At 38.3% G+C, this 24,973-nt stretch overlaps 1 protein-coding gene across 2 annotated transcripts; it reads left to right on the top strand.

Moving 5' to 3' along the window:
• Positions 1–1,260: 1,260 nt before the first annotated feature.
• Positions 1,261–24,334, top strand: PRKAR1A (protein kinase cAMP-dependent type I regulatory subunit alpha). 2 transcript variants are annotated; one of them, XM_070740323.1, is made up of 12 exons: positions 1,261–1,408; positions 3,917–3,985; positions 4,405–4,590; positions 8,342–8,515; positions 9,180–9,271; positions 11,845–11,906; positions 14,169–14,215; positions 16,897–17,055; positions 18,471–18,531; positions 19,690–19,811; positions 20,255–20,336; positions 21,944–24,334. In XM_070740323.1, exons 3-12 carry the CDS (start codon positions 4,414–4,416, stop codon positions 22,114–22,116), a joined length of 1,149 nt encoding a protein of 382 aa, XP_070596424.1. In that variant the 5' UTR covers positions 1,261–1,408; positions 3,917–3,985; positions 4,405–4,413; the 3' UTR covers positions 22,117–24,334. The 2 variants fall into 2 exon arrangements, with proteins under 2 accessions (XP_070596424.1, XP_070596425.1); XM_070740324.1 differs by lacking the exon at positions 1,261–1,408 and adding an exon at positions 1,598–1,616.
• The last annotated feature ends 639 nt before the right edge of the window (positions 24,335–24,973 follow it).

Here is a 24,973-nt window from a genome sequence, read left to right as displayed (position 1 = left end):
TAGTGTCATACAAACCCGGTGGCAAATAATACACAATTGTCTTGAAGAAGTATCCCGTGACACTTGATGTTTACCAAGCAGCAGCATAATATAAACAGAAGCCCAGCCCATTTTAAATGCCCTGCAATTTAGTTTTTTAAATTGCATTTCTATTTTGCAAGGCCGGATACCGTCGTTCAAAATACGTCGGCTCGCTTCCAGCAGAAGAGAGCCACATGCAGAAGAATTTTGAGAAACAAACCCACATCTTTTTTAACCCTTTGCATTTATCACGTCTACGAGAACGCTCCATCCACGTTTAAAGATAAGAGCCTCCCCCTGTAAAATTCCCTACAAACTCCCAGCAGCCCCAATTATGATGATCGTTAGAGCGTTTCTGGGAATAGCAGTTCCGCAACCACAGTTTGCCGGGAGTCTGAGAAATCACAATGCACGGGTCTATTTCTCCCCCATGCCTGGTCCAAAGGCGAGGGCGCCAAGTAGACAGGTTTACCTCAAAAGTTTAGAAATGCAGTTTACATTTCGAGACGAATCCTCCCGCTTTGATTGCAGCAAATTGTCAGCAAGCAACGGGCAGCTCCATTTATGCCACTCTCCAAACCGTCCAATTGTCTCTCCTTATTTCATTTATCTTTTTTCCCTTTCATATATGTTATCCTATATTTTTATATCTTTTCTTCTATCCTTTTCTTTATTTATATTACTACATATCTGTTCTCTTCAATATGTATTATGTATTGGACAAAATAAATAAATAAAATAAATAACTTTAAGCCTGGCGGACTTCAACTCCCAGAATTCCCCAGCCAGCTTTGCTGGCTCTTTGCTGGCTGGGGAATTCTGGGAGTTGAAGTCCGCCAGACTTAAAGTTGCCAAAGTTGGAGACCCCTGACACATCACAGCAATCGCTGCAAGATCGAATGCGAGGCTCCGCCACCGTATGAACGCCTTCGGTCTCCATTCCTAAGGCACATCCCCCACCCTCACCTTCCTGCCGCCACTTCACGCTCCGGGAACGGGGAGGGCGACGATATAGTTTCAACCCGCAGTCTGACGTCAGCGGGAATTAAAGGAAAAGCCAGCAACTGCACGCAACGGCGCTCCGCCCTCCTCCTCCTCTTCTTTCCCTCTCCCCCCTCTCTCTGGCTTCTGCTACTGCCTAGCGGGGGAAGGAGACCCGGACTAAACGTGGCGCGTCCCCTTTAAGGTTGCCACGGGGACGGTTCGGCAAGTGAGAACGGGTCTCATTGACGTCACGCCGGGCGCTGATTGGCGGAGAGAGCTGGATTTCCGGTGGGAGCGATTGCTGAGAAAGAGAAGGAGGCCGCAAATCGGGACGGGAGGAGGAGGAGGGGGGGTCCGACCATCGCGGAGAGGCCCAAGCAGGGAACCGCCGCTCTGACCCGGGGTAAGCCAGGGCCGGGCCTCGACTCTCTCCTGAGGGGGCTGTGTGGGGGCGCAGGCGCGCAGGGCTGCAGCGAGGCCCGATGTGAGAAGCGCGCTCGCGCTGAGGCGGCTTTTGAGCTCGGGAGACGCCAGGCCTTAGTTGACTCCAATCTCGCCTCAGTGGAAACCGTCGAGTAGCGAGGCGGAGGGAGGACCGTTGAGGGGACGAGGTTAGGGGTTCGGGCGGGGGGGGGGGAGGAGACGGGGGCGGGGCATGGCGCCCGCAGGTACCGCGCCGTGGCTGGCTTTTTGGAGGGGGGAGGGGACCGGTTGAAAACAAGCGGCGTCTCTGCACGAAAGGAGCCGCCGTGGGAAGCGGAGGGAGCATCAGCGCGGCTCTCGGGAGATGTCGCCGCGTAGGCAGAAAGCCAGAAGGAATTGGGGACGAAGTCCTGCTTCGAAGTAGCGGCTGGCTGGGGATTTTATTGATTGATTGATTTTTGCTGGTAATCCTTGAGGCAAAATCCTTGAGGGAACACTTAACTGATAGATTATTTGTGAGGAATATTATTATTACTATTGCTATTGCTATTATTATTATTATTATTATTATTATTATTATTATTATTTTTAATAAGTCACTTCCATTCCGGGACAGACTTTGTATTTACCTAAAAGGTAGGATTGTATTTGGAACAGAATTTATTAATACAGGCCATGTCTCTCTTCCTCTGTGTGTGTGCGTATTTAAAGTAGTATTGGTGGTCTGGTTAAGAGATGGAGTGAACTAATGCTTGTCTCCAACGTTTTTATTTGTTTTAGGACATCTCTAAAAGCCCATATTGTATGGAAAAGCAAACCCTTAGCAATTGACTACACAGTTTACCATTTGCTTTAGTGTGGGTTGCAGACCTGGTTAATGGTTGCTTGTTCTGATTTTAGGAAATCTAAGCAAGCAGGATGGGAAGGGGGAAAAAAACACTAGAGTGCCCAGAAGTAAGGAATGCCAAACCACTTCATTTAGTGCTGTCAAAACCTGGTGGACGTGTCCATGTAATCACCAGGAATTCAGATTGATTTTACATGCTTTAATGGCACTTGTTTATTGAGTCTTGTCCAGAATATTTCATATTGGGTTATATTTGCACTCCTAAGATCCTGTATACAAAAATGAGTACATCGATCACACCCAGGCATTTTCCTCTGGGTGAAGGGAAAAGCCCTATATTATTTTGTTATATGGTAGTAAAACTCATGACATCCTCCAGTTGATTGTGCTAACATTTTGTCTTCTGATAGAAATGGACCAAAACTCATAAGGATATCAGGTTGCTTGTTCTGACTTTAATGACCAGTCCTTGGTTAAAATGAGAGATACTGTTCTCATGGATAAAAACTGCCAAGTTTAAAATAGCCTATAATTTATGATCTCTTGAATATCTTGGTTTTCCTGTCCTGGTTAATGAACAGTTACTTTTTGACAGAAAAAAAAACACATTTTGTAACTCCCTGTCCCCCCAAAGAATTATAGGGAATTACCTTGAAATATGTTAAGTGGTGCAGACAGTTATTAGGGTCCTGTAATAGTCTATTCTTCAGGTATGCAGCATTATTTCAATAAGACTGATTCCTTTTGTCACTCATTTAGAATCTTTACATATTTAGATTAGATTTTTGTTCATATTTTTATCATATTATTCATGTAGGTAGCAAATTTGTTTTCTTTGTCTGAAAGCAGACTTTAATTGCCATGAATTTAGGTAGGTTTTACTTTAAAACTATTTTCTTCACATTGCGAAACTGATGGCAACATAAAGGTGTTTTTTAATGTATTTTTATTTATTTTGTTGAATTTATAAGCTGCCCGCTCCTGACAGACTCTGGAGTTTATGGAAATAGAATTTTCACTTGATATACCTATGTGTCAAAATACATTGCCATTGTTCTTAAGGTAACTTTACTTAAAAATGGAATGACTTCTATTTGGCATACCTCATAAAATATTTGAGAAAAATGTTTCTTTCTGGTTTTTGCATTGTCTGCTGCTGTTACGCACTTATCTGCTGCTATGTGTCAACAGTGTGAATATTTTTTCCACAGACTAATTTGCAAACTGTTATAGAGCCACAGAGTAATTCTTGGACATTTAATTAAGCTGTGTGTTATTGACCTTTATTATGCAAGTTGTCAAAACAGAAGAGCAAGCTGATACTATAGAATATGATTGTAAGATGGCAATATGATTGTAAATGCCATCTAATTATATGTGTGCTATTCAATCAGAAAAATGTTTGGTGCAACATTTAAACTCAAATACACCGTATTTGACACAAATACAGTGTTTTGAAGGGGAGATTGATTATTCATCATCTTCATTTTTTATTTAACGGCAAATTATCCTCAGCAATGGAAATCCAAGGCATATGTTTATAACTGTAAGAATATAGCTATGTATCTAAATATGTCACATAGGAAAGCATGTATTAATAGGGTGTTCCAACTATTCACTTTCTTACTTCCGTTTTGAAAGGTGATACTGGGCTTAACAGTCTCCTGCAAATTCTGTGCATACCAGTAATTACTGTTGACTTCATCACAAGTAAGTGGCAATCAGCTAAAATACCCTCTTTATTTCCATAATTATTTCCAGAAAATCCACTAATGAATATTTGAATTTAATTATGGCAGTTTTCTTTCCAATTAATTTTTTTCTTGGGAGCTACCATTAGTAAAATCATTTATTTTCACTTATCTTATTATATTATCCTCATTTTTATTATCTGGAGCAGTTTAGCATCTGATATTCCCAGGATAATTGAACATGGGTTTTTATTGAATTATACTTTAATTTTTTTCTGACACCCCCCACCCCCACATAACCAAGTATTTTGTCTGCAAATATGTTAATGTTTAACTGCTATGTTTGCTAAGAGACATAAGTCTAATATACCCTAGTGTACATTACTAGTACACTAAGGTTGCAATAGAAGCTAGAGCTTTAAACATATTTTCTTTCAGATACCAGCAATGGCAGCCTCTAGCAGTAGCAGCAGTGAAGAAGAACGTAGCCTCCGTGAATGTGAGCACTATGTCCAAAAGCATAACATCCAGCAACTCCTGAAAGATTGCATTGTCCAGCTTTGTACTGTGCGACCTGAGAGACCTATGGGCTTCCTCCGGGAATACTTTGAAAGATTGGAAAAGGTAAAAAATAAACTTCATAAAAGAAAATGAGAAAAAAACACTCAAAATAATAATCCTGTGTTTGACCTGGAGGACATCAACTTTTCAAAAAAAGTACAGCATTATTTGGTTCTCTGAAATGTGACTAAGACTAGACTTTGCAGAGTGCAGAGGCAGATCCCTTCGTATAAGATTCTGGATTTTTAAAAATATGGCAACTCTCTTTGCTTCAAGAGATTTTTATTTAGAATATTTTACTTCTTTGCTTTTCATACATAGAAACAAAAATTAAATATATTTTTAAAATTCAATTTAACATCAATTTTCAATCTGGAGAGGAAAGGTTTGGTATATGAAAAGCACATTATGGTCCAAAATGAAAAGAATTATTGGGAGATAGAAAAATCTTACTATTTATTATTGGTAGACAGAAATATTTTCATTGCACAATATCTGAGTATTCTGTGGTGCAGAAATTTTAAGAAACTAGGATTTACAATTGTTCTGTGCACTTGTACTATTTTTTGGTAAATGAGAAGTTATGTTTGATTCTTCTCAATGCTGTCCCATCACAGGTGGATTTTCTACTTAGAGTCAGTTTTGATTGGAGTAAACTAACCTTTGCATAGAAATAAATATGCATGATATTGATGCCATTTTATTTAATGGGAGTGAGGATGATGCTTTCATTCATGTTGTTAAATCTTACGCTGTTTTCATTGGTTTTGTTTGTCATGGCTGAAGAAATTGAACTAGCTAGCTTCAGACTTCATAGTGAGCCTTAAAACATGAATTACAAACTCAACAAGGGGATGCACACAGCATGTCAACCTCAAATCCTGATTTGGCTTAGCATGTGTGAAAGAATTGGTAAATGATGTTAAGGCATAAACATTGTTTACAAAAAAAACAAGTTGTGTGTGAAACAACTTGTTTTTTTTGTAAACAATGTTTATGCCTTAACATCATTTACCAATTCTTTCACACATGCTAAGCCAAATCAGGATTTGAGGTTGACATGCTGTGTGCATCCCCTTGTTGAGTTTGTAATTCATGTTTTAAGGCTCACAATTATCCAAAGCAAAGTGATTTAGCATGAATGCAGCCTATACTGTATGTCCGAATTGTAGATGGATAACAAGCAAAATTTATGTTAATATGTTGCTAAGAAAAGACGCTTCAACTCCATACATTTGTCGTAGAAATAAGGCATTGTTTACATATAATGTCATGCTTATAATCCTAGAATCTGGTTTTGACATACTTTATAAACTATGATCTTCACTTTAGCCAGAACTGGTTTGAACATATTGAGTGACTATTCATGGAACCTGCCAATCAGAATTAACTATTTTAGGGACACACGCCATAAATAGAACTGATTAACGAAGTGGGCTGAGTTTACACAAGATACTAAGGTACACAAAAAGTCCAGTGTAACTCGCTAATATACCTTAATATACCTGCAAGTACAGTTAAAACTGTATCCTGTTTGGCTAAACATTTTGCATAGCTGCAATCATTTTATGCACATTCAAAGAGATCCAAATACATACATTGTGTTTACTGCACAACATGGCTACAGTAAAACTTTCTTCTTGTTCTTTCACTGCTGTGTCAGTAACAGCTTCTCCCATCTCTATGTCAACATTCTGTGGAAGGAGAGAAGGTCAGCAACATTCATGGCATGGCAGCTGATTATCTAAAGGCATATCACAAGACCAATATTTAGCGTTTTCTGCAGTCACTCTGAATTGTTAGATTAATACATTTAATTCTCTTGGGACCTAATATTGGAAAAGCTATGTTTTGTTTTGTGTAGAAGAGTCACTTTGTACATATATTGATAAATATGTACAAGCACAAGTATGTACAATTCACCTTTTAAGGGATGGATACAGTAACACTACTTTGATGGCTAAGACTCTTGTGATCCATGCAGCTTTGAATTTGGCTTGACCCAAACTTTGAATTATGCAGTTCTCTTAAAGGAATCAAGTGATTGTGTGAGCTTTTAAGTTCCTGGCTTGGATTCAGAAATGTCCTGTGCTAGCCGAAAGGACTATCACTGGACACTAACATGAATCTCTGAATTTACTTATCCCCTAGTGCCCATTTGTGTCAGGTCATAGAACACACTGATCCACAAAGAATGGAATTGATTTCTATAGGGTGTTGTCATGGGAAGAAGAGTCAGCCAGAGGTTTCTTACCTATGGAATAATTCATTGTAATTTAATGTTTTGAAATGCACTTGTATGAAACCGATAAATTAATGTACTGATTTTTTAGTTGATTTTTTTAGCAGGAGTCCTTTGAATAGGGACTGATACTTAAGGCAAGTGTGTTTATTTTAAAACTATATTGATCTTATGTTTAATAAAATATTAAAAATTATATTTTTTTATTTTCATCAAAAAGGTTTCAGCAAGTATATGGGAGAATCATGAGAGAATTAACCCATCTTAATTCTTAAAATGCTGCTTACTAAAACCTGCACTACACTTCACTACACAACATGCCAACACATTCTTTTAAGAACTGAATTGCTAGTTGTATTGCTTATCCAATACAGTGGTACCTCGACTTAAGAACTTAATTCGTTCTGTGACCAGGTTCTTCAGTAGAAACGTTCTTAAGTAGAAGCAATTTTTCCCATAGGAATCAATGTAAAAGCAAATACTGTGTGCAAATAAAAGCTCAGAATTTGGATGGGAGGAGGAGGAGGAAGAAGTGGAGGAGGACAGTCGCTGCTGAAGGAAGAAGGTGACGTGAGGGGAATAAAAAAAAATCCAAAACTGTAAGGCTTAAAAAAGAAACAGGGACTTTGAGGTGGAAGGAGAAGCATGCGCCTCCCTCCGTTTGCTCTGGGCTGTCAAAGCCTCCTTAAGCGCCACCAAAACGCTTCTCTGGCATCCCAGAAAAGCCCAAGATGGCCAGGATTAAAGGGGGAATGGCAGGAAACTGGCCATGTCTTCGTGCTGCTCTCAAATTTCCTGGGAAGTTTTTCCGGGCTCGGGATCTTAAGTAGAAAATGATTCTTAAGTAGAGGCAAAAAAATCTTGAACACCCAGTTCTTATCTAGAAAAGTTCTTAAGTAGAGGCGTTCTTAAGTAAAGGTATCACTGTATATTACTTATAGGATAATTGTATTCCAAAAAGAGACATTCACTGTTGAACCAGCCAATTTCATAAATTTATATGTTTTACATATGTAACTTGCTAATTGTCTTTTTTTCTGTGGTCATGTGGGGTATATAACATCTACCTGTCAATTTATGCAAACTGCTAGATAAGAATTTCAGCATTTTTAAAAAATAATTATTCTAGCAGTTAGTGATAAGATTTTTCACACTATTAGGGCTTCAAGATTTATAAATTGCCTCTTTTTTCTAAAATGAAGGATAATGCAGATTGCTCTAAACTTGCAAAAGTGTAATAAGTATCTCTTCCCTTTATAAACTGTAATGCAGTATGCAGTCTGATTGTATCAAAGCCTTTGTCACTTTATTGATTCAGTAATTTAATTCAGTTCAAGTATTCATGTGTACTTGGCAGCTTAAAATGACTTCTGGTAAGAATCAGAAATTATTTAGGCAATTCTAAGTGCAAGATAATTGAGAAGAATGAATATTGGTTTCTTGTAAGTATGTGATCCAGTTTCAACCATATAGTTTGCATATGTGTCACTGTGTACGAGTTTAGTAAAACTAATTAAGAAAAAAGAAATAAACTGTAATGTCTATATGGCTTAAATTTCTGTTTCCTTCTAGGAAGAAACAAAGCAGTTTATCTGTCAGCAGAAAGCCAGTTCTCGCACAGATTCCCGTGAAGAGGAAATTTCTCCACCACCACCGATTAATCCAGTGGTTAAAGGTCGCAGAAGGCGTGGTGCCATTAGTGCAGAGGTTTACACTGAAGAGGATGCTGCCTCTTACGTTAGAAAGGTGTTGCTTCAATTTGTTACTTCATATAAGCCTGCCTTCATGACTTGTTTATTATTTTTCCATGCTTGCTTGCTTGATGGTAGATCTCCTGTGATACCATCTGTGTCATCTACATAGCTTTTGTATAGATTATTCAAAGCCTGGCTTTAAGAACCTGTATTATGAGAAAACCATTAAAATGTTGACTGATTTCTTGGTGCCATTATGGCTGCAAGAGGGACGAGTAAGATATATGTTTTGTTGCTTTATTCATTTTATTTTGCCAGAGAAATCAACATATTTTAACTTATCTGGATGTTCAGGAGATGGACTCTAATACGCTATAGTTAAGAGAGTGAATGGAAACTTCTTTTTCTGTATTTTCGGAGTTCTGTTTTTTTCTGTAAATATGAATAGATTTTGGGAAGAATCTAGTTTTTGGGAAGAATAACACTCATTTGATTTTTTTTCTGAATTTATATTCAGAATATTGGCAAAACAATACATTTGATCATTGGTAATTTTTTTAAAAAATTAATAAGTATATCATGCTAAATTAAACTTACCTTTTCAGAAAAATGATATATGATTGTGTCAAATTTTAAAAAGCTATAATTCAGGGATGAATGATAAATCACTTAAAATGCCTTCAGTTAAAATTTTGGGGGTATCTTACATTTTACAGGTTATTCCAAAGGATTATAAAACTATGGCTGCCTTGGCAAAAGCCATAGAGAAGAATGTGCTCTTTGCTCATCTTGATGACAATGAAAGAAGGTAGGGTCTCTTCATTTAAATCAAATTTGAGACTGAATATCAAGGATTATTATCCATTAGATTTTGGCCCTTTTTATTTATTTAACTTTGAATTAAAGTTTCTTAGCTGATTTCATTACAGTTTTGAGGCAAAAATTCTTATGTGAATCTTATATGAAACTCAACTTAGTGTATAGCTATTATAATTAATTACTTAAAATATTTAAAGTTTCTAACTATACTCATTAGTTTTTGTCTGAAAGGTAGATTTTTAAAGGTAATTGCTAGGATCTCAATTGCAATTTTTAACGCATGCTTGAAATTGAACTTGGATTTGACTCATTCTATATTGACAGATGTACATTAAATGGAAAATGGATTGCTCTGAATGCAGAGCAAATAGATTGTGCTGCATCAGAATTACTGTTCTGTTTTGAATGCAGCAGGATTTGTAACTGCTGCATACAAAACAGAATGACAGCTTGCCTGCTCAAAGTTTTGTCAGCTCAAAATAAAAAATTGTGGATCTGGCAAACACTGGAATCTTCAAACTGCAGTCACTGTTTAACGTTATTTTAATTTAATTTTCATAGAATTAATTATTCTCTAAAATGAGCAGATTATGTGCTTGATTCTCAATTATAACCATCAGAGTATGTAGATAGACTTGTAAGATATACAAGTCATGATACACTGAAGTACTTATACATATACATATACATATACATGTGTGTGATTTTTTTTGTCAAGTCACCGTGGTATATGGAAGGAGCATCACAGCTTCCTTTTTGCCTCTCGGCAGATAGGCTTTTAATAGCTGACAGCTATACAGTGGTCCCCCGGGTATCGCGATCCCGATCATTGCGAACGGCTATATGGCGATTTTTCAACCCGGAAGTCAAAACACCATCTGCGCATGCGCGCCCTTTTTTTCTATGGCCACGCATGCGTAGATGGCGCCGGGCAGATCAGCTGCTGGGCGGCTTCCCTGGGTCTTCCCCCTCTTGCTGGCGGGAGGGCGAGCGGCGGGCATCAGCGAGGAGTTTCCCCACCGCCCACGCAAACTCCTCGCTGCCGCTCGCCCGCCCTTCGCCCCGCCCACGCCGTTCGCTCGCGCCGCTTCCCAGCTGAGTCCTGAAGTGAATTGGCTTCAGGACTCAGCTGGGAAGCGGGCGCGAAGCGAACGGCGTGGGCGGGCGAAGGGCGGGCGAGCGGCAGCGAGGAGTTTGCGTGGGCGGTGGGGAAACCCCAATCTTCGGCTCCTCGCTGCTGCGGCGGAAGTAAAAACACCATCTGCGCATGCGCAGATGGTGTTTTTACTTCCGCACCGCTACTTCGCGAAAAACCGATCATTGCGAGGGGTCCTGGAACGGAACCCTCGCAATAATCGGGGGACCACTGTAATCTATATGTGCAACATATTTTGCTGATAATGAAAAGGAAGGGAGACTACTATAGATCTATTTCGGGCTTATTTGCCTTCATCAGGTAGCCACACCCTTACTGGGATTTGAACCTGGGCCTCTGCCTTGTAAGGCAGAAACCTTAGCCATTAGACTACAGGCTCATCTCCTGTATCAGCTTGTACCAGGGAAGGGTTATGTGTGATTTTTTTTTTGTTGAGTCACCCTGATATATTGAAATACATAACAAAGATTAAATGGCTTTCTGTTGAGTCACCTGGTATATACCCCAATATGGGAGGGAGCATACTGTATATTTATATAGACATATATATACATACATCATACATACATTCTCTGTATATGTCTGTCTGTCTGTCTGTCTGTCTGTCTGTCTGTCTGTCTGTCTGTCTGTCTGTCTGTCTGTCTATCTATCTATCTATCTATCCCTCGTAAGAATTTGTTTTTGCATCCTCAAGAGATTGTGTCTATGGAATATTCCTCCAAGACTGTGTATTCCATAGGGTATTATGCTAACCTCATGTTACTCGCAGTGTTTGCAATTACTCTTTTTACTTCCTAGGCAAGACTAGAAACATAACAGAAGGTGAATTGTAATAATAGAGAAGAAAAATCTATCATTGTCCTCTGTTTGGCCCAATTATTATTCTCAAATTAGTTTTCAACTCAGATAAACTTTGTTTTATGATTTTAAGTTTGGGATTATTTTATAATAATTTATACCTTCTTCCTTGTACCCATGCAGGGAGTAATAATCATATCTGTGTTATAAAACATGTAGAAGTCTTTTAATCAAACTAAGCTGTTATCCATACAAGGCCGCATGGATATTTTTAATACTATGAGTCTTCCTCTAACTTATCCAGCAGGGGTTTTTTGGGGGGCAAAGCCAGTTTTTAGTTGTATTTTAAAAATGATGTTCATTATAATTGTCTTAGAATTGAAAAATGGGAAACAAAGTGGACTATTCACATTTTTACAGATTCCATTATGAAAATGGAACGTTGTAGGAAATAATACCTCATTTCAGCACGTGAATACCAATTGGAAAAAAAAATCAAATATTGAATACTTACAAAAACCATTCTTTCTGATGATTTAGTTTTAATTAACAATATTAGCAAAAGCACCTTTTCCTTTTATGCTGAGTAATTCTATACTCTCTTTCAGTGACATATTTGATGCAATGTTTCCAGTCACTTATATTGCTGGTGAGACTGTGATACAGCAAGGTATGTGATTTGTTTTTTTAGTACTTTCAACAGTTGGTTTAATGATCATTCGGAGTTACAACGGCACTGAAAAAAAAGTGTGGCAAGACAAGGCATAAAATGGGGGCAAAGATCACTTACCGTATTTTTCGCTCTATAAGACGCACCTGCTGATAAGACGCACCTAGATTTTAGAGGAGGAAAATAGAAAAAAAATATTTTGAGCCAAAAAGGGGAGAGGAAGAGAGGAAGGAGTGAAAGAAGGGAGTGAGGGAGGGAAGAAGGGAGGAAGGAAAAGGAAAGCAAGAAATGGAGGGAGGAAAGGAAGGAAGGAAGGAAAGAAAGAAAGAAAGAAAGGGGGAAGGGACAGGAACAGAGGAAGGAAGCAAGGAAACTTATGAAAGGGGAGAGTAAGAGAGGAAGGACTGAAGGGAGGGAAGAAGGTAGGAAGGAGAAAGAAAAGAAATAGAGGAAGGGAAGGTAAAAGAGAGAAAGAAAAAGAGCAAGAAAGAAAGCAAGAAAGAGAGAAAGAAAGAAAATGAAAGAGAAATAAAAATAGAGAGGGGGAATGAAAGAAATGGAATGAGGGAAGGAAGGAGAGAAAGAAAGCAAGAGAAAGAAAAAAGAATGAAAGAGCAAGAGAGCAAGAGAGAAAAAGAAAGAAGGAAAGAAAGAAAGGCAACTTCAAAGAAAGGCTCACTGAGCATCTCTCACTCTCTCTTTCTATCCCTCTTTCTTTCTTTCTTTCTCTTCCTTTCTCTCTCTCCTCTTTCTTTATCTCCTCTCTCTCTCTCCCTCTCTCTTTCTCTCCCCCCTCTCTCCCCCTTTCCCTCTCTCTTTCTCTCTCTCTTGCTATCTCTCCCCCCTCTCCCTCTCTCTCCCCCCTCTCCCTCTCTCTTTCTCTCTCTCTCCCCCTCTTTCTCTCTCTTCTTCTCACTTTCTCTCTCTTGTTTCCTTTCTGTCTGGGCAGATGGCTGCCTTCTGCCTTGGGGCGCGATTCGCCCCCTCTCCTCCTCCGCCGCCGCCTTCTGCCTTGAGGCGCGATCCGCCCCCTCTCCTCCTCCGCCGCTTCCTGCCTTGGGCGAGCAATCCCGGAGTCCGGGACTGTGTGGCTTTGCGCCATGAAGAGGAAACGGCTCCGGCAGCAGGGAAAAGTCGGCCGTTTTCTCTTCATAGCGTAAAGCCACCCTGTCCCGGACTGCTTGCCCAAGGCAGGGGGCGGCGGAGGAGGAGAGGGGGCGGATCGCGCCCCAAGGCAGAAGGCAGCGACGTTGGAGAGGGGGCAGATTGCGCCCCAAGGCAGGAGGAGGCAGCGGAGGAGAGGAGGCAGATCGCGCCCCAACGCAGGAGGTGGCAGAGGAGGAGAGGAGGCGGATCGGGCGGGCAATAGGGCAGCGTGGAGAAGCCAGCGGGGAGGCAGGGGCGGCCGCGGCTCCCTTTACTCCTACTGCCACACCTCCCCGCCCCCGCCCACCTCCCCGCGGGCTGGCAGGGGGATGGGGAGCGCGCGCCCGTGGAAAAGGGCGCTCGGGTGTATTTGGGGGTGCACGCCTGCTCACGGGCGCAGCTTACGAGGAACGGTGGGCCAGGCAGCAGCTAGCCAGCCAGCCGGCGGGATGGCGCTTCCGAATTCGCAGCCTCCCCCCCCCCCCCCCTGCCTGCATCTTCGCTCCATAAGACGAGGCTGATTTTTCATCCTACTTTGGGAGGGAAAAAACTGCGTCTTATGGAGCGAAAAATACAGTAACTGTTTCACATAGCAACAGGACATTAATTGTAGTTGTAAGTTGAGGACTACCAGTATTCACTATGCAATATATTAGGGATTTCTCCTGATGTATATTATTTATTATTTATTTTTTCTTGGTAATGCATTGGTAAATGAGTTAGGGTTAAGGATACAAATCTTTTAAAAAAATAGTACCCAGCATTTGTTTTTCCAGAAACATTTACGTTCATTTCAGGTAAGCTAGTTGATCCTTAACTATTTGAGGTAAGCTAGTTGATCCTTAACTATTCAATCATAGCTGAATAGTTCCATCTTTTTAATTAATAGTTAGACATACCATACAAAGTCCAATTTGCATGAATTTGCATCAACAACTGAAGGAAATACTGAATATTCTAAAATTATACTAAATATAAAATTGTAATTGTACGTATTTACGTTGATTGACATTCAATCTAAACAGTTCTGCTAATGCTGAAATTAACAGGCACATCTCTAATGTTTTTTAAACAACTAGGAAAGTTATTTTACACACTGTCCTTTTCTTTCTTAAGGTGATGAAGGGGATAATTTCTATGTTGTTGATCAAGGAGAAATGGATGTAAGTTTTTTCCGTCTTAAATATATTGATCTAGTGTTATTGCATTGTTTTAATACGTGTATGATAATATTAAAGATGGTCATGATTATTAAATACAATACAAACATCCAGTTGGGATTTGAGCCTCTATTGTGGTCTGCCTTTCTCTAAACTTACTTTAGCCATGTATTTTCTGATAGAGCACAGGATATTGTTGAGGATAAATTACAATATTGGTTGGTGCTTTCATGGTGTTATGCGGTTTATTTTAATCGTTATTGATTTCAAATAATAATTGTAACATATTTTCTTGGTACTTTAAGTAATTGGGAATGAAAAGTATGAACAAAGACTATCTAAGTAATTGAGATTTGGGTGGGATACAAATTTAGCTTGGCCTCGATTTCTCCATCCTATAGGAGATATAAGGGGACTAGCCTCTTCAGTAGTAATCCCCACACAGTGCTCCCTCTTGGAAGCATGATTTACGTCCATCCTTATGCTCAAGAACTTTCTCAAAATGATATTTCAGCAGAACCTGGGCCCTGCATTGGCACATATCTGTTTTTATAGTTTTGTGATAGCCCTCTATATCTCTATTGAATGGGTTGTTTAAAGATATGGAATTGTTCACCTCTTTGATTGCTCACATATAGGTTGTCCTTGACTTACGACTATTTATTAAGTAACTGTTTGAGGTTACAACGGCACTGGAAAAAGTGACTTATGACCAGCTTTCAAACTCATGACCATTACAGCATCCCCATAGCCACATGATCAAAGTTTGAGCTCTTGGCCATTGGCATATATTTATGAAGTTGTCCTGTCTCAGGGACATGTGATCACCATGTGTAAACTTCCCAGCTAACTTCTGACTACAGAGTAAATGGGGAGAGCTAGATTCCCTTAATTATGGTATGATTCATTTAATAACTGCAGTGATTAGTTTAACAACTGGCAGAAAAGGTTGTAAAATGTGGCAAAACTCATTTAACAACTGCCTTGCTTAGGAACAGAAATCTTGGACTCAGTTGTGGTTGTTAGTCAAGGACACAGGTGTCAAACTCGCAGTGTCATGTTGCCGTCACATGATGTTTCATATTTTTTCCCCATTGGGGTGGGCATGGCCTGCGCATGACGCATCCGGCCCGCAAGCTGTCAGTTTGACATCCCTGGTCAAGGACTACGTGTATACAGCTAAAGCCATTCAGATTGAACAGTCTACAAGTGTAAAAATTATAATAATAATAGTAATATCCTTGAAAAGGCAGCATAGAAAGAGCATTATCTCTTGAACCTCTTGAACCTTGGTGTTGGAGGAGATCCTTTATAGAATACCTTGGTCAGCCAAGAAAAAATAAATACATTGATCCCAGGATTAATTGTTCCAGAGTTCTCAGTCAAAGCACAATATTACCACATTTTGGATATATTTTGTGACAACTTAGCTCTCTGAGAAGTTTTTAATACTATGAAATGAAGATAGAAAAAGAAGAATAGAATGATTAGCAGCAAAGTGGATGGAGTGAACTTTAGTGGGTTTATCATTGAAAGATTTGAGGGATCAGGTTGAAGACAGATCATCCTCTATGCCAGTGATGGCAAATCTTTTTTCCCTCGGGTGCCGAAAGCACGTGTGCACACACCATTGCGCCTGCATGAGTGCCCACAGCCATAATTCAATGCCTGGGGAGGATGAAAATTGCTTCCCCTGCCCACCCCGAGGCCTACTGGAAACAGCACATTTCCCAAATTCTGGTGGATCCTGTAGGCAAAAACACTCTCTTCCATCCCCCCCAGAGGCCCTCCAGGAATCAAAAATGCCCTCCCAGAGCCTCACCCGTGCCATAGGTTTGCCATCACTGCTGCATGTGAAGAGTCAATTACTTAATGGCATGTAATTAATAAAAAGTAACTTGCACCAGTGTTCCCTCTAATTTTTTTGGGTGGTGGGCAGAAAAGTATAGTGTCTGAGCGGCAGTCCCTTTGGGACTGGGCGGCACAGAAATAATTAATTAATAAACAAACAAACAAACAAACAAATTAAAAACCCACCCTGTTTTGCCTCAGAGAATTTCAAAATAAAATACTGTACTGTGTGTCTATAACAGTGAGCTCATAATAGGGCAACTCTATCAATATCAAAATGCCACTTAAATACTTGAGCTAGTTTCAAACTAGATTTTGATTTTCTCTCTCTCTTCCTTACTCCCATTCTTTTTCTTTCTCTTTTCCTTCCTCTCTTTTTTCTATCTGTTTCTCTCTCTTCCTCTCTCTCTCCTTCCCTCTCACTCTTTCCCTCTCGGCTTCTGGGCAGGTTTGGAAAACTCTGAGTTGATGATGATTTTTAAGTGAGCGATTGCTCACTGCTCAGCTTAGAGGGAACTATGACTTGCACCCTAGATAGTACATTGGGGTAAATAAATAGAGTGAACCCTTTTATCATGCAAATAATACTTAAATGTTTTTCTAAACTGGAGCAGCTTCTTGGCATTTGCATATTATGAACACATTATAACTTATTAAGATGTTATTTATTTGATTTCATTCTGTTTTGGAAAAGCCTCAATGCTATTAACAAAATTTAAAATAGAATGTAAAAATAATTTCTTTTTTTAAAAAAGCTAGAATTAACGAAGTACATGTCAAAACCAAAACATAAAATATATTTTGAAATAAATGTGTATACATTCCTCCTCCAGGTTTATGTGAACAATGAGTGGGCCACCAGTGTTGGAGAGGGCGGCAGCTTCGGAGAACTTGCACTGATCTATGGGACACCCCGAGCAGCAACTGTCAAAGCAAAAACCAATGTAAAACTGTGGGGTATAGATCGAGATAGCTATAGAAGAATTCTTATGGTAAGTATTTCAGTGTCTTGAAAGAAATAATGCATTTATACCATACTTTATTTGGGGAAGCATGTCAGTAAAATAGAATAGAACAATTGAGTAGTGATCATTTCATCTGAATGTAGCCTTTCACAAAATGGATGTTGGATGTTTATATTAATGACCAGATCAGTACCCATGTCTGTGCTTACTTCATGATAAAGATATCACAAATTAGTTTTTATACTAAGTGATATGGAAATGAGGCACAGTTCTTTAATTTCCAACCTCAGTGGGACTTGTACAACTTTAGCTTGCTAAATTCCAGTCAAACATATTTATTGTTTTCATCAATGAAGATGAATGATTTGACAGCTCAGTTTCTGAAGTTTACAGCACTGTAAATCTTAAAGGTGAATTAAAGACATAACAGTTTTCTTAGAAGTCTTGAACTGTATTATTAACTATGATGTTGAATGAGTACTGATTTACAGAGTTCTCAGCAACCTGACCTCATAAACCTCATGCTGGGCAAGTTTAGCTTTTTCATTTTTAATGTGCCATTTAATCTATTTGCACTTCAAAATGGTTGTAAGGCAATGAAACTACAATCATCAGCATTCTAATAACATTCAATTTTTCAACTATAAACTAAATTGATGTTTCTAAATACCCTGTTTCTCCAAAAATAAATCATCCCATAATAAGCCCAGTCGGGCTTTTGAATGCATGACAACAAGGCCAAGTGTTTATTTCAGGTTTCAAAAAAATATAAGACAGGGTTTTATTTTTGGGGAAACACGGTAGATACCAGTTGAAGGAAATATATTCTTTTAAAAGCCAGAAATGCATAAGAGACTCTTGCTTAAAATTTATTTGTTTTCTCTTATGATAGCTAGAGAGTGCACAGAAAAAAGCAATTAGTGAAAATAACTTCTCTCTACACTATGTAGAGAGCCATACCCATAACAACACACTATTAAATACTGTGAACAGAAAAAATTAATATTGGATCAGATATCTACAGTATGACCCAAGAGGACTTTTGTTTTTGGATTATATATTACAAACCCTATTAAAGGCCAAAAGCTTTTCCCATCAGGTTTAGCAGGACTGATGTCTAAATGGATGCACATGGAACTGATTTTTTAAAAATTAATGGACCTAATATGCCATATAGATACTTAGTGTAGGAATCTACATGGCATATTATGTTCATTTATTTTTTTAAAAAAAGTAAGTCATTTTTTTTTGTTCTCCTAGGTGTCTAAATAATACACTTTTAAACTATTATTTACTATACAAGCAGTCAATCAGGAACTAACAAATCAAGAACTATTTGTGACCTTAATATGCTCATGACAGGAGAATTTTCTGACTTCTTAAAACTGAGCAAAATAGAAATAATACTGACTTTCAGATGTATTTTCTTCCCCAAATTCCAGGGTAGCACACTGAGGAAGAGAAAGATGTATGAAGAGTTTCTTAGTAAAGTGTCAATACTTGGTAAGTGTGACAAATTTCTTGGTGTTACTACTACATGGGTAGATAAAGAATATTATGTGCTTTCTGTTATTCTGTTTTTTGTTGCTGCTGGTCTCCTTTTTATTTATTATTTTGCATTGCATTGCATTGTATTATTGGTGTTCTCTTTATCATCCTGCTTATACTTTGTCAAAAGTCTAAATGACTAAATTTGGGGGGTTTGTTCTTCCTTTCGACAAAAGTTTGGCTTGTGAGTAACTACTATTGCTGAAAAAAAATGCAGAAAAAAGTTTCAATTTCTGTATGTGCTTCAGCCAGGGGTGAAATGCCATCGGTTCAACCCAGATCGGGTGTACCGGTAGTGGCGGCTGCCGGTTGTTCGGAGAACCGATAGCGACAGTGCGAGGCTCTGCCCACCTGCCTGGACGTTGCCATTTCCCTATTTTTAACCCTCTGCACAAGTCTTCTGCACATGCGCAGAGGGTTAAAAAGCACACACGGCGGTGGCACACGCATGCTTCTGAACTGGTAAGTAGATTTCACTGCTGGCTTCAGCATATAGCTTCTTAAATATTTTCTTCCTTAATTTTGGTGTCCTTCAGTCTTATTTTGTATTCAACTCTTTTCCTTCGTCTTTATTATTCCTATATATCTGTGTGTGTTTGCACACACCCATGCCCATATCATTGACTTGTCTATATACTCATGTAGCCTAAATTCAAAACAGAATTTAGAGTCCAGTCACTATCTTTCTGTGTTATATATTAAATTGTCACATTTTTTGCAGCCTTGCTGTAAAGGAAAGCAACCGTACATGAGAAACTAAGGATCTGTTACATTATCAGTTGTATTTTGACCTATTTACAGTATTGTCAATTTTAGGCATTTAACTATTTCTAAAGAGAATTTTTGATCACATTATTATTTTTAAAATATCAAATTTGTGTTTAACTATTATGAAGAATGTTTTGAATAACCAACCACGCTAAGAATTAATTTGACTTTTTCAGGGAACATTTGGGTTGGTTTTGGAGTGTTTTGACAGAGTATTACCAGCTGTATGAATGAAAAAGAGAATCTCATTATCAAACCTGGAACATTTTAAGTAAACAAATACCTTCATTATAAATCTTTGCAGCCCAGCAAATTTTGCTATTAAATAGTTACCTTTTAATTTAGAATCCCTTGACAAATGGGAACGTCTCACAGTGGCTGATGCATTAGAGCCAGTACAGTTTGAGGATGGACAAAAAATTGTGGTGCAGGGAGAACCTGGAGATGAATTCTTCATTATATTAGAGGTGAGTAATAGTAATAATCTGTATTGTTTATTAGTTACAGTTTTAGCTTCATTTCTTTTGCTTTAAGTCTGATTTTTTTTTTGCAATATTAAGAGTCCAATTCCCATCATGAAATGTGATTGTATTGAAAATGTATGTAATAATACTAGCAATATTTCACTGAACTTAAAATGGCTCTCAGTGAATTTAAATATTTGATCATGGTTGGAGAATATGATTTTAAAAAACCCACACAGCAGAAAGAATTTGCAGTTTAGTTATAAAACAAACTTGTGGGTAATATATGGCACCAAAGATGGACACAGCCTCTCTCAGAAGGTCTTAAGGGAACACATTAATTTGAGTTATTAAATAGAGATGCCTCTGCTTTCTGAATCTATGATTAAACTGTTGTTTTGGCACATAGGAAAAAAATTGTCACTAATCCTCTGATTCCTTTACAGGGTACAGCTGCTGTGTTGCAGCGCCGGTCAGAGCATGAAGAATTTGTTGAAGTGGGCAGACTTGCACCCTCTGATTATTTTGGTGAGTTTTCCTTTTTCTTTTATCCCTTCCACCTCCCATAAGCACATCAGTATTATCTCACCATGTCTTTTTGTATTAGCGCTTAAGTCAGGGAACTGCATTGCACCAGCAGGAAATATTGACATCAAATCGTTACTAATTCTTATAGTGAAAGTTACTTGAAAAAGATGCGATATTCCTCAAAGCTTAATAAATTTTAGTGAAGGTGATATACTTTCTTTTTGGCTGGTGATGACAGACTAGCTTTATCTCCTTACCAATCTTTTAAAATTCGGGCTTGGAATCTGTCATAAGAGCTTTGGATTGGAACATCAGACATTGATTGAAATGTCTTTAACTTCTTCACACTGGTTTGTGTTAACTCCTCAAAGCCCAATTATATTAATAGCAAGCCATTTGATATGCAAAGAAATCTCCTGCCCTATGTTAAGTGTAGTTAGCATAACTTATTTTTTTCTAACTGAAATTAATGTGAGAAGAAGGAAGTCAGACTCACATACTTTGACTTTTCCATCAATCTTATATAGAATGGTATTTTCTAAAATACATATTCTAATATATGTGGCACTAACAATGAGCAAAAGCCTCAACCACAAGTGGTGCTAAATAAATTGTGGATCATTACAAATAAATCTAAAAAGCGAGGGGATCCAAAACATGGTATGTTTAATCCAGATAGATTGCATATTGGTAATTAAAACACTATTCCCCAACACTATAAAAGAACATTTTAACCATTTGAGCTTGAAAAAAGTCTCTACATTCACTATTACTTGGAAACAAGTTAGTCTGTCCTCAAATTTTGAGGCTGTGAAGCAAAATTGTATTGAATAATAATTGGTGATTCTCCTAAGGAAAATGAATGGAGTGAAAAGGATTCTCTTCATTCTTAACACATTTTATTTATAATGTCTAAGATCTAATTTTCGCTTGAAAGAAAAGCCTAGTTTTGATTTGAAGGCAGATGGAAGTACTCAGATGGGAATTGCATCTCTGTTGATATTAAGGCAGGAATAGACAATCTTTTGATTACTGAAGTTTATATTCTGCTTTTTGACTGTATGAGAGCCATAGTGGGTGGAGCAATCCTGGAAAACCTGTGGGATTTGGGGGGTTTTCTGCCTTTTCACTCTTGGGTTTGTGAGGAATTTTATTCCTTTAATGTATGTAAAACTTATATTTAAAGGTTTAGTTGGGTTTCCTGTCTTTTTGCAGAAGTTTTCTCCAGTTTTAAATCATGGCTGGAGGAAGCTTCAAAAATCAGGTTGGAAGATTTCATATATCCTTAGAGCCTCAGGTTGCCCACTTCTAGGTTAGCATACAAGCCAATAATGAACAATTTATTATGTTGATGAAATTTCACAACAATCATTTCCAAATATTTCCTGTTAAGGAGATAAGAGAAGAAAGGGTGGGCTATCCACAATTTTCTGAGCCTCGTTAACGGTAACTGAGAGTAAAACTACCTACAGCAGTTATCAGGGTTATCATTTTTAATATTGTTTTTCTCTCTTAATAAGAAGAGAACTTAGTTTTAGTTCAACACATTTATCAATTTTCCATTAATCGGTCCATTTGTAATAAATGTCTGCTTTTTCCTCTTGTAGGTGAAATAGCTCTATTAATGAATCGTCCTCGTGCTGCCACTGTTGTTGCTCGTGGCCCCTTAAAATGTGTAAAGCTTGATCGGCCCAGATTTGAGCGTGTCTTGGGTCCATGCTCCGATATTCTGAAACGGAACATCCAGCAGTACAACAGCTTTGTCTCTCTCTCTGTCTGAAGTCTCCCTCCTTCTCAAATACATGCTTCACAAATGCAGACTGTTTTCATTACTCTTGTGCAGAGCCACACAGCTACTGGCTATTGCAGCTTCCTGTCTGTCTGAGAGTGGGGGGGTGGGGTGGGGGGGGTGGGGATGGGAAGAAAGCAGTTCCTTTTCACAGCGTTTTAAATTTTAGAGCATTATTTTGGTGCTCCCAGCCCCATTGAAAATAGGGAATTGTATGGAAACTTTTACTGTTACTGCTTCTCTCTGTGCAATGTACACTGTCCAGTATGGCCAGTGACTGCCATTCCTTTTGCTGGGAACAATTCCTGAGCACCGAGGTTATTGCAGTAGAGTTAAGGATGTAACAGTGGGAAATTCTAAATGTGCGTTCTCCACAGTGAGTCCCATGTTCCTTTTAGATTGTGATCACTTTCTACTGTAATTTTCTCAGACAGAGAAACTTACCTTCTCAGCTCAACCTCTTGGCAAAATGTTCTGGATATAGGTGATGTTTGGTTAAGTTTACTGAGATCAGCTTCTAGTAAAACCAGAATTAGAAGTTTGATAGTTTTGTGCACCTGTATCCATTTCAAGATGGCTTGGTTATTGTTTGTCAGGTTTTTGTATACAAGCTTTTGTTTTGGCAACTATTGCCAAGTGTTGCTATCTTTGGCACAGCAAAAAGTTTTGCCTGTTCTCAGATGTGAATATTTATAATATATGCCTCTCCTGATTATTCTCAAAGGGCAACCAATGTGCTAAACCCCCGAATATAGGTGTAGGTGTTTACACTAGTGTGCCGCTCCTCAGCTAGTGTGAGTTGTAACACCCCATCCACACTATCTAGAACAGGAAGCTGAAGGGTGCATTCTTATGTACGCAGTCTTATGCCTGCCCTTTCCAAGCTTTGCCTTCCCTGTTAACTTTGGAACCAGATAGTTCAGTGATGCTATTTATGTAACTGGTGGTCAATGCAGGATGGAATATACTGTCTAATTTGGGAAGATGATAGAACTCTGGCTAAAATGAAAGACAGGAAGCAGAAGAATCAATGCCTATTTCCTGTCAAACTCCTAAAATATTTAGATGGAAGGAGACACATGCTCTAGTTTGTTTGGCTTCACATTCTCATTGATCTAGTGGAATAACTAGTTTTCGAAAGTTTATCCTGTTGTCATGCCAGAAGTGTGTTTCAGTATTTACCAGGTTTGTGTTAACAATATTTTGTGTGGCACTCGGTGCTATCCACTAGCTTTATTGAATTTCACAGTTGGAGAATGTAAGCAAGTCAGTTTATTTGTAACCTTAAATGATCTAAAACTACTGTAGAGCTTTATATGGCAGTGGCAGCAAGTGTTTTGCATTGTTTTTGCAACTATTTCTTAACAAATCTTACTTGCCCGGTTAGCAGCCCCTTCCCTCAGACAATTGGACCTAGTATACTCCTTTCTGACTTGCTGGCTGTTGGAAGAACATTTGCTAATCATATTTTGCAGTTGGAGGAATAGGAATCTTAACATGTTTTTTGAAAAAAATCTGTGGGCAGCTGTTGATATGTCTGTGTTATCTGGATTTGGATTAAATGTAAAATATACATTGTTAATTCCTTTTGCTCATCCTAACCACCTTGGTAAGGTAAGGATATCCACCTGCATTCTTCAGAGATCCATGTTACTTTTTTCTCTAAATTCTAGTCAGTTCAAATCTACAGGGATTACTTTTCCTTATACCTTTTGTTATTTTTGAAGCTTGATTTGATCCTTGTTGAAGCACCAAAAAGATTTTAAATGTTACGTAAGCGCTAAAAAAAATGCACATTTTTTTATATAAGGCTTTCTAATCAAGTTTCACTACTGCGTCTTTTTAGCTTGCTGTTTATTCCCTTTTGTAGTTTTACCAACAGGATTTTAAGATGAACCAGCTACGTCTGAGTTAAATATTAATCACAGTTAAAGCTTTACCTTTGTGTGCAATTTAAATATGTTTGAATCCACAGTTGGTATAGTTTGCCTTAGCTAACATTCAGGGCTTTAGAAGATAATCTGTTTTGCTAGGTCACCTTAGCAAATTTTTAAAAATCTACTGCCCTAGAGTGCTATAGTAAACCAGAGGACCATTTTTGTATTGTTACCTGACTATAAGTCTGACTTATTGTATGTGCTAATATATTCCTTTTGTTATAGATTGTCCTAATGGCAGGTAAAGCAATAAAATGATTTAAATTCTTAAATGTAATCAGTGTTTCATTTTTGTGGGCCCTTCCCCTGCTAAATCTTGAACAGACTAGCTGGAGATGGTCTTACTTTTTTTCTGATACTTATCCACTTTTTACCTTAGCTAATGTAATATGTCCTTATGTATTATTAACCATGAACTTGTCAGCTCTTCAAAGTAGATCAGGCCTCTCCTATTTGACTTGGTAGTAGCTCTTCTCCTGTCTCTCTCAGCCATTCATTCCCTCTGCTCTCTATTTCACTAGGATCGCTATAGAGGAGCTTCACCATGGAAAATAGTTATTTTTGAAATAAATTATGGTTAGAACTAATTTTTTTTAAATAGAGAATTATGACTCATATAAACATACTATGAAAATTGGGTGGGATTCATATGAATTAAAAAAAGTGTTGCAGTTAAATTATATGGAAAATGGAGCCATGGTTCACACACTGCACCAAAACATAAGATTATATATATATTTGACAATGTGGAATGTAGATGTACCCTTTATGCCTTAGTGTATAATGTGCAAACCGATCCATTGCATTGTAATCAACAAACCATAGATAAAAAATTCCAGCAAACTTTCAAATCAACCAATAGTATGTTTTGCGGATCACTTAATGATGAGCAATTAATAAACACGGCTCTG

The sequence above is a fragment of the Erythrolamprus reginae genome, chromosome 2 (assembly GCF_031021105.1).
Source record: "Erythrolamprus reginae isolate rEryReg1 chromosome 2, rEryReg1.hap1, whole genome shotgun sequence".
Lineage (NCBI taxonomy): Eukaryota > Metazoa > Chordata > Lepidosauria > Squamata > Dipsadidae > Erythrolamprus > Erythrolamprus reginae.
Note: the sequence above shows the minus strand (reverse complement) of the source record. Positions and strands in the feature narration are given on the sequence as shown.

Bases quoted from the DNA above. Each gene is read 5' to 3' on its own strand.
- PRKAR1A (XM_070740323.1), top strand. From the start codon at position 4,414: ATGGCAGCCTCTAGCAGTAGCAGCAGTGAAGAAGAACGTAGCCTCCGT. The intron at 17,056-18,470 runs GTAAGTATTTCA...CCCAAATTCCAG, and splicing joins GCTATAGAAGAATTCTTATG to GGTAGCACACTGAGGAAGAG. The intron at 20,337-21,943 runs GTGAGTTTTCCT...TTCCTCTTGTAG, and splicing joins TGCACCCTCTGATTATTTTG to GTGAAATAGCTCTATTAATG.